Consider the following 17947-nt stretch of genomic DNA (forward strand, 5'->3'; position numbering starts at 1 on the left):
ACTGTCCTAATTTCAGTGTTTTCTTCTTGTTATTGCAAACAGGACCCTCCTCTGGAATATACAAAAAGGAACAGTAGAAGCGCAGTATTCCGTATAGTGCCAAAGTTTAAAAAGGAGAAGGGTCTGAAGCATAAGACAAGCCCTCAGCCTGGTATGTGTCTGCCGCTCATGGTAGTGTCGGGGCAGATGGCACACTGCTTGTCTACCCTATTTACATCACTGATGAGACTCACAAGATTTCCTATCACTGTAAATGGTCATAAAACCATATTCTTTTGTAAGATGTGTGTTTAATGCACGGGCATAACTAAAAATATATTGTTTCTTACCAGACTAGTATATATTTAGATATAGTGTTGTCTGGCAGGCCTGTGTATTCTGAAAAAAGAAACTTCTTAATCAGGTTTTCAGGGTAAAACTGCAGCAGTTTCTTACATGTGCAGCAAGCCGCATCCCATTGTACATCTCCTTTTGCAACTCTTACCTAAGGGTGCTGACTCCAACCCTAATTCGAGCAATCTTTCACTTACTGGGCTGCTTGCTGTATTTGTGATAAAATCACTTGTTTTAGAAGCAGAGCATTATCACTAGTGGAGTATTAAAGCTGCTGCCATGAAGTCCTCCATATTAGTCAGCTGTGTGTAACACCATCCCCACCACTCATTGGCAGCTTTCTGGCTATGCACTGTGTACTCATAAACTGCAAATCAGTAGTGTAGGCGGGGTTATACAGAGCTCAGCATTCAGAGAACTGGTAAATCTGCAGCAGGTAAAACTGTCAAACTTATAAAAACTGCAACAAGTAGCCCAGTAAGTGACATAGCACTGAAATCAGTATCTCTGCTCCTATATTATGCTGCTTTCAGATAGGAAGCAAAGACCGGGTGTCTGATTCTCTTTAAATATCAGCAATGACCTTTCTCGGCACGTGCCGCCATACAGTAATAACATATAGGTTGTCCATTTGCAGTATATCATTGACATAGCCACGTGATAAATTGTCTATATGAGATCTGACACCCAAACGATCAGCTGCAGGAGCAAATAACTGATCGGGTTGCTGGGCTTCAGACTACCAATCTTATTTTGATGATGTATCCTATGGGCATATCATCAATATGATGTGAACAGATAACCCTTTTAAGTGATGGTCTTACAGTCGTTGTCTTACCTATTCATCCTATACGAGGTGACAAGCTTTCATTTTATTTTATATGCAGCAATGATGGGTATCCTGTTTGAACAAAAATGTTAGGTAAATGAAATGAATCCTTATATCTTATGTATCTGCTTAGTAGTATCAAAGCATCTGGTGGCATGTAGGGATTGACATATAGTTGTCATAGTATTGCCGTTTAAGGTGCACTCTGCAAGAAGAGAGCAGACTGCTGATGTAATCTAGAGAATGTGACTGTAGATGGGTACAATTCCACTGATGTTGGCCTAGAACCTTGGAGATGAGCTACTAACCTAACCAAACCTAATTTATCCCCAGCAAATGATTACGCCGCCTGTTGCTAGTAGGCTCAGGCTGTGGCTTACATGCTCACCATTCTATCAGGTGAAGTGTGGAGAAGCCGTCTACTCTGAAGCCTTTTATCTAACATCAGGAGGCCCATTCTCCAAACTTCTCAACATGTTCCCCCTCTTCCCCTGGTTCACCACGCACTGTCATCACTGTGTTCACTTTTCATAACAGTCGCAGTAAGGAATTATGTGCTGTCCATTAGCAGATATTTCCCTTGTTTTTCCTGTTCCATTGTTTTCTAATCAGTCCTTGGCATCCATTCTCAGAAACCTTTCTCGGACCAAGTTTATCAAGGCATTGGTGTGACAAACGATTTTTTTTATCTGGTAAACTCAATGTAAGAAGTTTTCATTCCATTTCCTCTGGTTTTGCCTTGATTTAGAATCTTATTGCACTTGGTAATTGCCAAGAATATGACACCTACCGTGCTCACCATGAACGTGTGCTGTATAAGTAGAGAGAGTATCCAAAAATTGCAATATTATTCATCTCTCCCCACATTTACTTCAGCATTACTGAACTAATACAGACGTATAGAAATAACTAAACAATACCAGTACTTAGCATAGAATTTCCAATTTCAACTTTTACCCAATGTTGGGCTCTTGTGTGTCTGCAGGCTTATTTGGAGCCACTTATAATTATAAATCTCCATTAAAGGGGTTTTCCCACGAACAAAGTTCATTTTAATCAATAGCTCTTGGAATAATTAGTTCCATAAAATGAAGTGCTGAAATAAAATGCTCCTGTGCTGAGATAATCTTGTACATGTGCCCCTGCTGTGTACTGTGTAATGGCTGTGTCTGACCGTGCAGGGACATGGTCTGATCATACCACAGCTCCTGTGCGGGGGGGAGCAAAAGAGAATGTACAGATATTACAGCAGGGGATCACAAATAATACTTTCTTTGAGGTAAAACATTTTTTAAAAAACAGGCAGAGAAATGCTTTACTTCACAAAAAGAATCAGCTGTGATCCTATGCTCTCCTGAGTGTATACTTTTTTTCTCGCCGCCAACACCCTTCCTGCCCTGCTCAGGAGCTGTGGTATGATCAGACCATGTCCCTGCACGGTCAGACACAGACATTACACAGTACACAGGAGGGGCATATTTATAAGATTATCTCAGCACAGGGACATTTTATTTAACAGATCAAATTGTGGAAGTTATTATTATTCTAAGATGTATTGATTAACATCAACTTTATAATTAACTTTTTCAGTGGGAAAACCCCTTTAAGTTTGACTTTAGTTTTGTAGCTTAAAGGGAACCTGTCACCCCCAAAATCGTGGGTGAGGTAAGCCCACCGGCATCAGGGGCTTTTCTACAGCATTCTGGGATGCTGTAGATAAGCCCCCGATGTAACCTAAAAGATGAGAAAAAGACGTTAGATTATACTCACCCAGGGGTGGTCCCGCTGCAGTCCGGTCCGGGGCCTCCTATCTTCTTACGATGACGTCCTCTTCTGGTCTTCACGCTGCGGCTCCTGCACAGGCGTACTTTGTCTGCCCTGTAGAGGGCAGAGCAAAGTACAGCAGTGCGCAGGCGCCGGGCCTCTCTGACCTTTCCGGGCGCCTGCGCACTGCAGTACTTTGCTCTGCCCTCAACAGGGCAGACAAAGTACGCCTGTGCAGGAGCCGCAGCGTGAAGACCAGAAGAGGACGTCATCGTAAGAAGATGGGAGGCGCTGGACCGGACCACAGAGGGACCGCCCCTGGGTGAGTATAATCTAACGTCTTTTTCTCATCTTTTAGGATACATCGGGGGCTTATCTACAGCATTCCAGAATGCTGTAGATAAGCCCCTGATGCCGGTGGGCTTACCTCACCCGCGATTTTGGGGGTGACAGGTTCCCTTTAACTTAGAGTTAGGATAACTGAGAATTTAAGTTTTCGTCATGGTGCATTTAAAGGTTAGGTTATTCCAATCTAGCCAGAATGTTATAACTGGAAACCAACAAAAAGTGCAGACCTCAACTGGGTGAACAGTTGTGCACTGGACAGAGATTTCTCCAGGCTCCAGTTTGACTATGCACGATCGGATCGCTAAGCATCCATATTTATTGCAGTGGTAAGTAGGTTGCTGCCACATTCTTCTGGCCATGGGGTCTTGTTTAATACCAGCAGAACCTATCCTTCTCCCAACCATTTGTTAGTGAACAGTTGTGAGGCCCCACATGAATATTGTAATGGTGTAACTGTGCCAGAATTGGGGGGCTTCATAGCTTTTCATGTACAGTATATGGCCTGCCTTAAACGTGATCAACGATTTGTTGAGTATTAAATGTGTCCTCTGAGAAGGTTTTAGGTCCCTAATCCAGCACAACTTAGCTTTACTGTGGATCTTTAGCTTTCTAAAGGTGTCTTTTTACATAATATTTGTAGCTACATCATGTAAAAAAAAGTTGACATCCCTGCATAAACATAAAACCTTGTAGGAGCCAAGGAGGTGGAGCCACTGAGGAGAAGAGTCACTATGGCCAGGCTGTGAGCACGACTAGTCTGGCTTGAGTGACCTCCCTGAGCATGGGACAATTCAAACTGGTTGCCTGCGTTTGGCACATGTGCGTTGAAGCTGTGTGTCCATGTAGCGTTGGTGCCAGTGTCGGTGGTATAAGGACACGATTCCTCCTGACTTCTCTCTGCTAGTACGAGTAATACCGTATCTTAGGTATGGATAATGAACCTTCCATGTTCTCCGTTTGAGCTGTGTTCTGGGACCTGCTGAGTTCACGTTTGTACGAAGCTGTTCTTACTGGTAGCATACAACAAACAACTGTGTACCTTGCACCACTGATCCTAACCTGTAGAGCAAATTCTTTCTAGTTCACGGATGGTTTACTATTAGTAGACAACTTGCTTACGTGAGATCTGAAGCTGAGAGCACGGCTGCAAAGCAACGAAACCCAGTCCTTGTACCGACATTTGTTTGAATTACTGTTGATTTTAACCTGCATGCACAAGAAATCAAACCATTAGGTCTGTTGAGTTGATACCTTTTCTCTTTTCCCTTTGCTAGCACTGCATTTCTGTTCTCCACTCTTTGGCCTAACCTATGCTTGTTAAGCATTTGTGCATGTACAAATTAAGGGGGTTTTACTCTTAACTTTGTTAGTTCAAAAATGGGGCACAGATGAAGTTGCAGCTTGGCTGGATCTGCTGAGTTTGGGAGAGTACAAAGAAATCTTCATCCGTCATGACATCCGAGGTTCAGAGCTAGTGCATCTGGAAAGGCGGGATCTTAAGGTATTTCCTTTGTGCTACTTTTTCCGCTCTCTATAACATTTTTTTATTTCTTGTGGGAATTAAACTTCTTTCCTGTCCCCTTCTTGTTATGTGCTTGTAGCTTGGCTGAAATGACAATCTCTGTCACTAACCTGCACCGTTCTGTGGCCTGCACTCCCTGTGTGTTACACTGCCATTGCAGCCTACAACATCAGCATTTCTGGTACCATGAACACAGCCTTCGTACTCTATAATAAATTCATAACTTGGATTAATAAGTCTACAGTATAAAAAATTATTGATAAAAGAAAAAAAAAATTAACAATTTCAGATAAAGTGGGATCAGTGTGGAAGGTGAAAAATAATGTTAGTGTTTCTATTTCCATCTTTTCATTTATGCATTGTGGCAAATTCTCCATCATCAACTAATGCAGCCATCGTGTCTCGCTACATATTGTTCTCATTATTCATGTCCTCCATCTCATACTGCTTATACTACTTTTCGTCTTATTGTGGCACAGAACTATTGTCAATATTATTATTATTGTGGTAACTCATTGTACAAGTATAATACAGCTGATACTACATTCAGAGAAGCAATGGCACCCAATAAATATCTTTCTGGATAGTGTAGTCTTAGAAAGATGATGACATAATAATAATAATAATAATAATAATAATAATAATAATAAAACAACTGCTGCTAGCTCCAATATATTAGAGTTCCCCAATATCCCTGCAGCTTACAGCAAAAGAAATTACCGTAAGTCATTTGCAATAAACTGGTTGCTAAAGGAGTCCTCTAAAACTGTGTTCACTCCATGTTTTTATACGTTACACTTACTTATGTTACACTTCTTTCTACTAAAAAGTAGTATATAGATGTTTATTGCAATTTACACACTAAATTGCAGGCAATGAAGGCAAAAAAAACAACAACTTGCACTGTATGTCTTGGAAAATGTAGGACTGAAAAGGTAAAGCCGTGTTCAGGCAGCTGTATTTCACAGTCTGTATACAGACTTCAATGCCCGGACTGACTGTGTCTCCTGACCCGAATTTACAATGTCCTATACTGTATGAGGCCTAAAGCTAAGTTCACACAGATTTTTTTAAACAGGTTTTGGAGGGGATCCTGTTGCATTTTTTTTTTTTTTGGTGGGGAAGCTTACATTTGGCCCCTGAATTCAAAGCAGAAAAAAACACCTTATACAAAATAAACATAATGGGAATAAAGAAAGTATAAAAAAAAGCTTCAGGTTTCAGAGGATATGTGTACATACCCTTATATTCCATCCTGTCCATTCTCTTAAAGGAAATCTGTCACCACATGTGAGCTATTTAAACTATTACTATGGACATACAGGTTATTGACTGCTGAGGAGAATGATTCCTGTGTGTCTCATATCAGATGCTTTGTTGTGGATAAACCATCTTTTATCACTTTATGTAAATTACTTCTTCCGGGCTCTGTGGGGATGGTGCCAATAAGAGAACTCTTCTAGAGCTTGTTTTACATGAAGGGGAGTTACCAGTGTGATGTGTAATGTTTACCAGTCTGATCTCACAGCAGAGCTGTGTGTGATTATACCTGACACATCTGCAGCTTCCTCTCAGCTTCAGCTTCCATCTCACAGGCAAACAAGGTTGTAATATTGTTGCAATAGAGCAGAGCTCAAGAGCTGCAAAAAATGTGTTTGCAAGAAGACAATTTAATTTCTCCTGTTCTGTGTTAGTTACTTGTCTCACACTGGTAACTCTCCTTCATGTAAAATAAGCTCTAGAGGCAGAGTTATCTTCCAGGCAGTGTCTCCCCTGAGCCTGGAAGAGGTCATTTACATATAAGAAAAACAGGGATTTCTCTGGAATAAGACATCAAATCACAGATACCAAGGTATCATTTTATTCAACTGCATATGACCTACATGCCCATATAGACAGCTTAAAGGGAACCTGTCACCCCCGTCAGGAGTTTGTAACTAGAAGGGCCACCTTGTGCAGCACCAATGCATTCTGACAAGGTGGCTCTTTTAGTTATGCTCCCTGCACATGCTGAAATAAACGCTTATAAAATGTGCCCCCTCATACCGTAAAATCTTCCCGGGGGCGGGTCTCCCCCCCCCCTCCCCCCCCCCCCCCCCCAATCAGACGCACCACAGCCATCACTCTGGGCCTGTGCGCGCCGGGCGCCGCCTCCTCTTCATTAGCGTTCCCGGCGCCTGCGCTGTAAGTATTTTTTTCCGGGCATGCGCAGTTGCGCTGCCCTTCGAACTTACAGCGCAGGCGCCAGGGATGCTAATGAAGGAAATGGAGGCGGCGGCCGGCGCGCACAGGCCCGGAGTGACGGCTGTGCTGCGTCTGATTAGGGGGGAAAGACCCGCCCCAGGGACGATTTCACAGTATGAGGGGGCACATTTTATAAGCGTTTATTTCAGCGTGTGCAGGGAGCATAACTAAAAGAGCCACCTTGTCAGAATGCAGCATTGGTGCTGCACAAGGTGGCTCTTTTAGTTACAAACTCCTGAGGGGGGTGACAGGTTCCCTTTAGGAGGGATGGTTATTCTGACAGATTCTTTTTAAGGCATTCATCAGCTGAGGTTATCAGCTATGGATACTGTTGCGCAAAAAATGTGCTGATTAGCTGTATATTTCACCCTTTTGTGTTACAGAGTGTGAAATATGTGCTGACATCTGCCGCATAAATTGAGATGCTAAGCCTGTCAAATCCTCAACATTGTTAACATAATCTTTGGATATTTTTTTTTCAGTGTGTGCATTAAGTTTCATAAAATACATAATACCGGTACTGTAAAGTGCGGAAAATCTGCTGCATTTTTGCTTCATATGTACGTACTTGTTTTTATTTTCCTTTTTAATGTTATTCACTTTCAGTCAATAAAGACTGTTTTATGGATAAATGTATTTATAAATAGGTTGATAAATGGGAGTTACTCCCTTTGTTCGCATACTTAGGTGTCTCAGATATTATTGGACTCCGTATCTAAATATTGGGTTATATTAATCCATAGAGTGCAGCACTGTGCAATACATGTATGGTGTGGGAAGGGGTTTACTTGCTATAGAGCCTTAAAGAATCACTCCCATCAAAGCGTTTATCTTCTTAGTATGTTGCAATCATCATTTTCACTTTCTATATAGATACACAAAGTCTCTTTTTCCCTGCATGCGTCATCCCCCTCTTCAACTCCTGACCTACAAGTGCTTCTCACTAAATTAGAATATAATCAAACAGTTAATTTATTTCATTTCTTCAATACAAAAAGTGAAACTCATATATTATATAGAGTTATTACAAACAGTGATGTATTTCAAGTGTTTATTTCTGTTAATGTTGATGATTATGGCTTACAGCCAAGGGAAACCCAAAAATCATTATCTCAGTAAATTAGAATACTTTATAACACCAGCTTATAAAATGATTTTAAAATAAAAAATGTTGGCCTACTGAAATGGTCGGGGCTCCTTTTGCATCAATTACTGCATCAATGAGGTGTTATGGAAGCCCAGGTTGCTTTGATAGCAGCCTTCAGCTTGTCTGCATTGTTGGGTCTGGTGTCTCTCATCTTCCTCTTGACAATACCCTATAGATTCTCTATGGGGTTAAGGTTAAGCGAGTTTGCTGGCCAATCAAGCACAGTGATACTCTGGGACCATAATTTCCAAATGAAATGCAAAATTTACTTTCATCTGAAAACAACACCTTGGAACACTGAGCAACAGTCCAGTTCTTTTTCTCCTTGGCCCAGGTAAGACGCTTCTGGCATTGTCTATTGGTCATGAGTGGCTTGACACAAGGAATGCGACAGTTGTAGCCCATGTCCTGGATACGTCTGTGTGTGGTGGCTCTTGAAGCAATGACTCCAGCAGCAGTCCACTCCTTGTGAATCTCCCTCAAATTTTTGGCTGGCCTTTTTTTAATTCTTTCAAGGCTGCGGTTATCCCAGTTGCTTGAGCACCTTTTTCTAAAACACTTTTTCCTTTCACTCAGCTTTCCATTAATATGCTTGGATACAGCACTCTGTGAACAGCCAGCCTCTTTAGCAATGACCTTTTGTGGCTTACCCTCCTTGTGGAGTGTGTCAATGACTGCCTTTTGGACATCTGTCAAGTCAGCAGTCTTCCCCATGATTTTGGAGCCTACTGAAACTTTATGTGTTTTTTGTTAATTATTCTAATTTACTGAGATAATTACTTTTGGATTTTCATTGGCTGTAAGCCATAATCATCAACATTAACAGAAATTTGAAATAGATCATTCTGTTTGTAATTACTCTACATAATATGAGTTTTACTTTTTGTATTGAAGAACTGAAATAAATTAATTTTTTGATGATATTCTAATTTAGTGAGATGCACTAGTAGCTGCTCCCTCCTCCCAGGGACTTTTGCAGTGATGACTCGTGCAGGGAAAAGAGGCATCCTGTTTCTACATAGAGCTTAGAAGGATTCAGCTAGTCTGTTTGTAATCGTCATGTCATTGACCTAATGGAAAAGAGAAGAATTAACTGGGTAGAAAGGCAAAATAAGCAATTGTAAGTACACAGTGCTATCCGTGTCCGTGTCAATGCATAGTGAAAAAGATTAAAAAAAATGTTATATAGTACCAGCAACCATTATTGGCAGAAGGAGGACCATCAAAGTGACCAGATCAAGGAATTCAGGATAGGACTTTCTGACTAGAATAGTTTTTTCCACACACAAACCTATTTATTTGGATACATACACAATGTGTCACATCTTGTTAGTGAAACAAGTCTGTAATACCAAAACAATAAAGGTTAGCGAATAAAGGAACATTAAAGATGAATCTCCCCCATAGTGTTTCATGGTGCTCAAGCAGGCTTGTATACACCTTGCTGGGAATATAGAGGTTTATTCTCTTCTAATCCATTGTATTTTTGTCTGGCTAAGTGGGAACACCATGATGGGCTTAATTTTATTTGGGACTTATTGCAGATAGAGCAGTGGGGAGATGCTCCTGCTGCAGCCAGTTATCTTACAGCCAGATACCTGAAGGTGAACAGGAGGGGCCTCACATCACTGGTCTCCTGAGGCAAATAGGGCAGATCTCTTTTATATAGTTCACTGTTTTATTGCCAATAAGACACAAAAAGGGTCAGCGGAAAGGAGAATGTTAAGCAAGGGATTGTTGGGATTCTCTGTTAATTTAGGCCACGTTCACACATTCAGTATTCGGTGAGTTTTTTAACATCAGTTTTGTAAGCTAAAACCTTGAGTGGAACAATCAGAGGAAAAGTATAATAGAAACCCGTCACCACTTTGGCTTTTTTTTGCCCACTCCTGGTTTTTGCTTACAAATACTGATGTAAAATGCTGACCAAATACTGAAAGTGTGCACATGGCTTTAACCCCTTCATGACCCAGCCTATTTTGGCCTTAATGACCTTGCCGTTTTTTGCAATTCTGACCAGTGTCCCTTTATGAGGTAATAACTCGGGAACGCTTCAACGGATCGTAGCGATTCTGAGATTGTTTTTTCGTGACATATTGGGCTTCATGTTAGTGGTAAATTTAGGTCGATAATTTCTGCTTTTATTTGAGAAAAAAATGGAAATTTGGCGAAAATTTTGAAAATTTAGCAATTTTCACATTTTGAATTTTTATTCTGTTAAACCAGAGAGTTATGTGACACAAAATAGTTAATAAATAACATTTCCCACATGTCTACTTTACATCAGCACAATTTTGGAAACAACATTTTTTTTTGCTAGGAAGTTATAAGGGTTAAAATTTGACCAGTGATTTCTCATTTTTACAACAAAATTTACAAAACCATTTTTTTTAGGGACCACCTCACATTTGAAGTCAATTTGAGGGTTCTATATGGCTGAAAATACCCAAAAGTGACACCACTCTAAAAACTGCACCCCTCAAGGTGGTCAAAACCACATTCAAGAAGTTTATTAAAAGTTTATTAACCCTTCAGGTGTTTCACAGCAGCAGAAGCAACATGGAAGGAAAAAATGAACATTTAACTTTTTAGTCACAAAAATGATCTTTTAGCAACAATTTTTTTATTTTCCCAAGGGTAAAAGGAGAAACTGGACCATGAAAGTTGTTGTCCAATTTGTTCTGAGTACGCTGATACCTCATATGTGGGGGTAAACCACTGTTTGGGCGCACGGCAGAACTCGGAAGGGAAGGAGCGCCATTTGACTTTTTGAATGAAAAATTGGCTCCAATCTTTAGCGGACACCATGTCGCGTTTGGAGAGCCCCCGTGTGCCTAAACATTGGAGCTCCCCCACAAGTGACCCCATTTTGGAAACTAGACGCCCCAAGGAACTTATCTAGATGCATAGTGAGCACTTTAAACCCCCAGGTGCTTCACAAATTGATCCGTAAAAATGAAAAAGTACTTTTTTTCACAAAAAAATTATTTTAGCCTCAATTTTTTAATTTTCACATGGGCAACAGGATAAAATGGATCCTAAAATTTGTTGGGCAATTTCTCCTGAGTACACTGATACCTCAAATGTGGGGGTAAACCACTGTTTGGGCACATGGTAAGTCTCGGAAGGGAAGGAGCGCCATTTGACTTTTTGAATGGAAAATTAGCTCCAATCGTTAGCGGACACCATGTCGCGTTTGGAGAGCCCCTGTGTGCCTAACCATTGGAGCTCCCCCACAAGTGACCCCATTTTGGAAACTAGACCCCCCAAGGAACTTATCTAGATGCATAGTGAGCACTTTAAACCAACAAGTGCTTCACAGAAGTTTATAACGCAGAGCCGTGAAAATAAAAAATAATTTTTCTTTCCTCAAAAATGATTTTTAGCCCAGAATTTTTTTTTCCCCAAGGGTAACAGGAGAAATTGGACCCCAAATGTTGTTGTCCAGTTTGTCCTGAGTACGATGATACCCCATATGTGGGGGTAAACCACTGTTTGGGTGCACGGCAGGGCTTGGAAGGGAAGGCACGCCATTTGGCTTTTTGAATGGAAAATTAGCTCCAATCATTAGCGGACACCATGTCGCGTTTGGAGAGCCCCTGTGTGCCTAAACATTGGAGCTTCCCCATAAATGACCCCATTTTGGAAACTAGACCTCCCAAGGAACTAATCTAGATGTGTGGTGAGCACTTTGAACCCCCAAGTGCTTCACAGAAGTTTATAACGCAGAGCCATGAAAATACAAAATAATTTTTCTTTTCTCAAAAATTTTTTTTTAGCCCTGAATTTTTTATTTTCCCAAGGGTAACAGGGGAAATTTGACCCCAATAGTTGTTGTCCAGTTTCTCCTGAGTACGCTGATACCCCATATGTGGGGGTAAACCACTGTTTGGGCACACGTCGGGGTTCGGAAGGGAAGTAGTGACGTTTTGAAATGCAGACTTTGATGGAATGCTCTGCGGGCGTCACGTTGCGTTTGCAGAGCCCCTGATGTGCCTAAACAGTAGAAACCCCCCACAAGTGACCCCATTTTGGAAACTAGACCCCCAAAGGAACTTATCTAGATGTGTGGTGAGCACTTTGAACCCCTAAGTGCTTCACAGAAGTTTATAACGCAGAGCCGTGAAAATAATAAATATGTTTTCTTTCCTCAAAAAAACATTTTTTAGCCCTGATTTTTTTATTTTCCCAAGGGTAACAGGAGAAATTTGAACCCAAGAGTTGTTGTCCAGTTTCTCCTGAGTATGCTGATACCCCATATGTGGGGGTAAACCACTGTTTGGGCACATGCCGGGGCTTGGAAGTGAAGTAGTGATGTTTTGAAATGCAGACTTTGATGGAATGCTCTGCTGGCGTCACGTTGCGTTTGCAGAGCCCCTGATGTGCCTAAACAGTAGAAACCCCCCACAAGTGACCACATTTTGGAAACTAAACCCCCAAGGGAACTTATCTAGATGTGTGGTGAGCACTTTGAACCCCTAAGTGCTTCACAGAAGTTTATAACGCAGAGCCGTGAAAATAATAAATACGTTTTCTTTCCTCAAAAACATTTTTTTAGCCCTGATTTTTTTATTTTCCCAAGGGTAACAGGAGAAATTTGACCCCAAGAGTTGTTGTCCAGTTTCTCCTGAGTACGGTGATACCCCATATGTGGGGGTAAACCACTGTTTGGGCGCACGTCGGAGCTCGGAAGGGAGGGAGCACCATTTTACTTTTTCAACGCAAGATTGGCTGGAATCAATGGTGGCGCCGTGTCGCGTTTGGAGACCCCCTGATGTGCCTAAAAAGTGGAAACCCCTCAATTCTAAGTCCAACACTAACCCCAACACACCCCTAACTCTATTCCCAACCCTAACCATAACCCTAACCCCAACACACCCCTAACCCTAGTCTTACCCCTAATTCCAACCCTAACCCTAAGGCTATGTGTTCACGTTGCGGATTTGGGTGGATTTTTCCACAGTTTTTGAAAAATCTGCAGGTAAAACGCACTGCGCTTTACCTGCGGATTTACCGCGGATTTCCAGTGTTTTTTGTGTGGATTTCACTTGCGGATTCCTATTATGGAGCAGGTGTAAAACGCTGCGGAATTGCACAAAGAATTGACATGCTGCAGAAAATACAACGCGTTTCCGCGCTGTATTTTCCGCACCATGGGCACAGCGGATTTGGTTTTCCATAGGTTTACGTGGTACTGTAAACGTGATGGAAAACTGATACGAATCCGCAGCGACCAATCCGCTGCGGATCCGCAGCCAAATCCGCACCGTGTGCACATAGCCTAATTCTAACCCTAATTCCAACCCTAACCCTAATTCTAACCCTAATTCTAACCCTAATTCTAACCCTAGCCCTAAGTGCAACCCTAGCCCTAAGTGCAACCCTAGCCCTAAGTGCAACCCTAAGTGCAACCCTAGCCCTAAGTGCAACCCTAAGTGCAACCCTAGCCCTAAGTGCAATCCTAAGTGCAACCCTAAGTGCAACCCTAAGTGCAACCCTAGCCCTAAGTGCAACCCTAAGTGCAACCCTACCCCTAACCCTACCCCTAACCGTACCCCTAACCGTAACCCTAATGGAAAAACAAAAATAATTATATTTTCTGTATTTTAGTATTGTCCCTACCTATGGGGGTGATAAAGGGGGGGATTTATTTACTATTTTTTTTATTTTGATCGCTGTGATAGAACTTATCACAGCGACCAAAATGTGCAGGAACGAATCTGCCGGCTGGCAGATTCGGCGGGCGCACTGCAAAAAGGACGACTGGGGAGGCGATCGGTGGGGTGGGGTGGGGGCAGATCGGGGTCTCCAGCCATGGCAGATGCTATTGCAGCATCGGCCATGGCTGGATTGTAATATTTCACTATTTTCATAGGTGAAATATTACAAATCGCTCTGATTGGCAGTTTCACTTTCAACAGCCAATCAGAGCGATCGTAGCCACGGGGGGGGTGAAGCCACCCCCCCTGGGCTGAAGTACCACTCCCCCTGTCCCTGCAGATCGGGTGAAATGGGAGTTAACCCTTTCACCCGATCTGCAGGGACACGATCATTCTGTGACACAGCATATGCGTCACAGGTCGGATTGGCACCGACTTTCATGACGCATACGCTGTGTCACAGGTCGGGAAGGGGTTAATGTTTTCTTCCTTGGCTTAAGTTTTCATAAGTATAATGGGTAAAATTGATGTTAATCAGATGCCACACTGTTATGTTTATTGAAGCGTCTGAGCCGGGGCATGAGATGGTGTCTTAAACACTGTATAACCCCTTGGCACTACAGTCTGTTATACCTTTTATATGATAACAGACTACGTTGGCATGGCCACCATTGCCATTGGCACCTAATGTGTGAAATGCTCAGGATCAGGGTTATCCCAAATCCTTGTCACTGCAGCAAAGAGTCGGCTGTACTACACAACTGGCACCCACTGCCTATGGAAGGAGCACAGGAAATATATGGCACATACATACATTGTAGTAGTTTTGCTAATGTGTTGTATAAAAATAGATATCCTGTTCACAATTACTTTTGTATCTTTCTTGTTTTATATTCGTTTATTTTCAGAATTATTCATCATTTATTATTCATTTTATGGGTTATCCAGTGTTAGTAGAATATATCTGCTTTTATTTTCTAGAACCAGGCCTGTCCCTGGCCACATCTTGCTTAGATTGGGATAAGCAACATTTTTTTTTTTGCCAGTGAAAAAGCGCAGTGTTAAATCTGCACTTGTGCTTTTTACAGTGAAGTGCTATTTCTAAAACCTGGAGTTTCAGGCAGCAGTGAATGGGTGTTCTGCTGCAGGGAAATTCTAGTATTGGGCTGTGTTGGTCCATGAGAATGAGAGGTGTCAATGCAACCACATTTGCGACTGTATGACATTGAACGTTGTATGTCGGAAGCATATGGCATATCGCATACGCCAAACGTAAACAAGAACTGCATCTAGACAATGAAATAGGAAAACATATTCTATTCTATGCATTCTTGTAGCATGTTTCTGTGGCTTGCTGGGGTTATGTGTTATCTAAAGGGCTGAAAATATCCAAGTAACCTTAAGAAATTTTAAAAATGTATTTTCATTATTCTTTTGATAGTTGAGTAAATGATGTAACTTCCTTACAGCTGCAATGACCATCTCTTTACCATTTCATGCTTTATTATTCGCTTTATTATATATTGCCATATTTATATCCATTGACTGATATATCGCCTCCATTAACTTGTAAAGTTCCATCATGTACCCGTGCAGTTTGTATGTGGAATTAATGTTTTCTGCAGTCTTCTACCTTACATAATCCAGGCTGCTCTTTGTCAAAAAAGAAAAAAAAATCAACAAAATTCCTGCACACATATACTAGATATAATATTCCATGGTGATTTGTCTGCCTGTTACATATATTATTGAAAAGTTTGTGCAGTTTTATGGTTTTAGTATCCTATAACATTAGAGAAATTGTACGTTGTTATTAAAGGGACTATGTCAGAACGGAATGACTATTCAGACTAATCCCCACTGCTCGGTACTTCACAGTGAGGCCAGTCATTTAGCTATACAATTCTAAAGTAACACTATCACCATGTTGAGTAGCTTGCGCTAAGAAAAATCATGCTTATATGGTTGAGATGAAAAAAATATATTTTTAAGCTTTTTGCTAAATATTTGCTCAGCAATTGTATGCACCTTCACTGTAAGGTCTCATTCAGATGTTTGATTTTTTTCTCGTACGAGAAAATTGGATTAAATTATTCCAATCAGAGTTTGATCAGAGTGTGGTATGAATGTCATCCAACTGTCTCATACGTGGAGAAATAAAAAAAAAAAAACAAATTCTCCTCTTTCTCCATTCTGACAGTGTGTGAAAATTTGACTGCAGTGGGATACAATCTGAGTGCAGTACAATTTTTTTTTTTTTCTTTTTTTCATGCATCCATTGACTTACATTGCCAATTCTTCTTATCTGGCTCAACTCACTAAGACTGGCTCTTTTGGCTCACAAGCATATCTCCATCTAATACCAATGCTCACCATGCCAGGTAGTATTCAACTCTGCAGGGCTTCTTTTTGCACTGGAGGTGGCATTGTCATGTTCTAGTTTTTTTTTTCTTCCTGCTATATGGGACTAGGAATGAGGACGAGGACCCAAGCGGTGCAAAGGAAAGACTGGTTAGGACTCTTGGATAGGAGATTAGACAGATTAGATCAAAAAACTTTTTGACAGTGAGGGTGATGAATGAGTGGAACAGGCTGCCATGAGAGGTGGTGAGTTCTCCTTCAATTGAAGTCTTCAAACAGAGGCTGGACTGACATCTGGCTGAGATGGTTTAGTGAATCCCGTCTTGCATTGATCAGGGGGTTGGACACGATGACCCTTGAGGTCCCTTCCAACTCTTAAATGCTATGATTCTATGATCATTTCTTCTTAGGGCAAGTTGTCCTATGTGGTGATGTTACTTTATAATGAAATTTTGTGCTGACACTTTCATTAGATAGTGATTTCTGTTTTAGAATCTTAGTACCCAATAGCTATTTTGTTATGATCAGTAAGAATCCGATCTTTGGAACCTTCGCCGATGAAGAGAATGAAGGAATACTGGTGTTCCAACCTAATTATTTTGCATTTAAGCTGCAGCATAAATTCATTGAAGCGAATGTGGTTATGTTGCATTTATCTATACAGTAGGTGGATGAGAATGTCCCAGTGCAGATAAAATGCGTAAAAGCATCTCATAGCTTGGATAGGCTTCTTTATTTTGAGGATACATATGGGTTGTAGCATTCGGATCCCTAATGATCAGGTACCAATGATACACCATTTCATCTATTTATAGCTTTAGTCCCAGGTAGAATATTAGACAGAATCTTGAGATAACAAATTGTTTGGTTTTCCTTGCAGGATCTGGGGATAATGAAAGTGGGTCATATGAAGCGAATTCTACAGGGAATTAAGGAGCTTGGCAAAAATACATCTTTTTCTGAGGTGTGAAGGCGCTGCTGATGTCCCTACATGGAGCGAAGCGTGGACATGGCTCAAGTTTTTTCGAAGATCAGTGTGGTTTAGTATGAGGTTGTATACACCTGGAAGGGTAATGCCTCAGGTATTGCAAACTTGGTTTTGAGTTTGTGCCAAAGTTAGTAAAAAACCAAAACTTAGTTTGGTAAAGTTTGGATCTGCACTTGAAATATATGGCTTGCCTGAACTCAAATGACTGTTGGTAAGACAGAAGCCACCTTGGGTTGTGCTGGCACCTTCAGAAAGCTGCCATTCGCATTTTCTGACAACATATCATTTTTATGGCAAAAAGTCAACATGCTAGCTTGTATGAGGCCCAGGCTTCCAAACAACCGGCAAGGCCAAAATGTTATCGAGCCGAGCCTGTATGGGAAGTCTTGGTTGATGCTGCCTCAGGTACCGCTCATTCACTGGCCAAGGAGTTTGATAGAAGAAACACTTTGTATAAAGTGAATGCAATCTAATGCATGGAGTGCCTGTTGAAATTGTATTTCTGTTGCATGACATATCTGATACAAAAACCTGAGAAAAAAAAGAAAAAAAAAAACTTGAACAACTTTTATATTGATTTTAATATGGATTAATTTATTACTACTGATGTGTCTGTTGGTTGAAGACACTTTTCTATTAGTGTTGTATATTTTATGCATGACTATGTTCAGTGGCCGGGGGTTTGTGGATGTGAACATGTAGCCTATGTGCCATGTATCCAGCAAAAATGATGTGCATTATGTATGTTCTA

At 41.2% G+C, this 17947-nt stretch overlaps 1 protein-coding gene across 4 annotated transcripts in view; it reads left to right on the forward strand.

Annotated features, from left to right (window-relative positions):
• The window catches only part of DGKH (diacylglycerol kinase eta), a 374981-nt gene extending 357249 nt beyond the window's left edge, over positions 1–17732 (forward strand). For 2 of the 4 annotated variants that reach the window (XM_077297324.1, XM_077297323.1), the window contains 3 exons: positions 43–151; positions 4645–4775; positions 17089–17732. In XM_077297324.1, coding sequence (XP_077153439.1) covers positions 43–151; positions 4645–4775; positions 17089–17178 — 330 coding nt within the window. In that variant the 3' untranslated portion in view covers positions 17179–17732. The remainder of the gene's footprint in view (positions 1–42; positions 152–4644; positions 4776–17088) is intronic. The other 2 variants (XM_077297326.1, XM_077297325.1) reach the window with 1 other exon arrangement.
• The last annotated feature ends 215 nt before the right edge of the window (positions 17733–17947 follow it).

Source organism: Ranitomeya variabilis, chromosome 3, assembly GCF_051348905.1.
Source record: "Ranitomeya variabilis isolate aRanVar5 chromosome 3, aRanVar5.hap1, whole genome shotgun sequence".
Lineage (NCBI taxonomy): Eukaryota > Metazoa > Chordata > Amphibia > Anura > Dendrobatidae > Ranitomeya > Ranitomeya variabilis.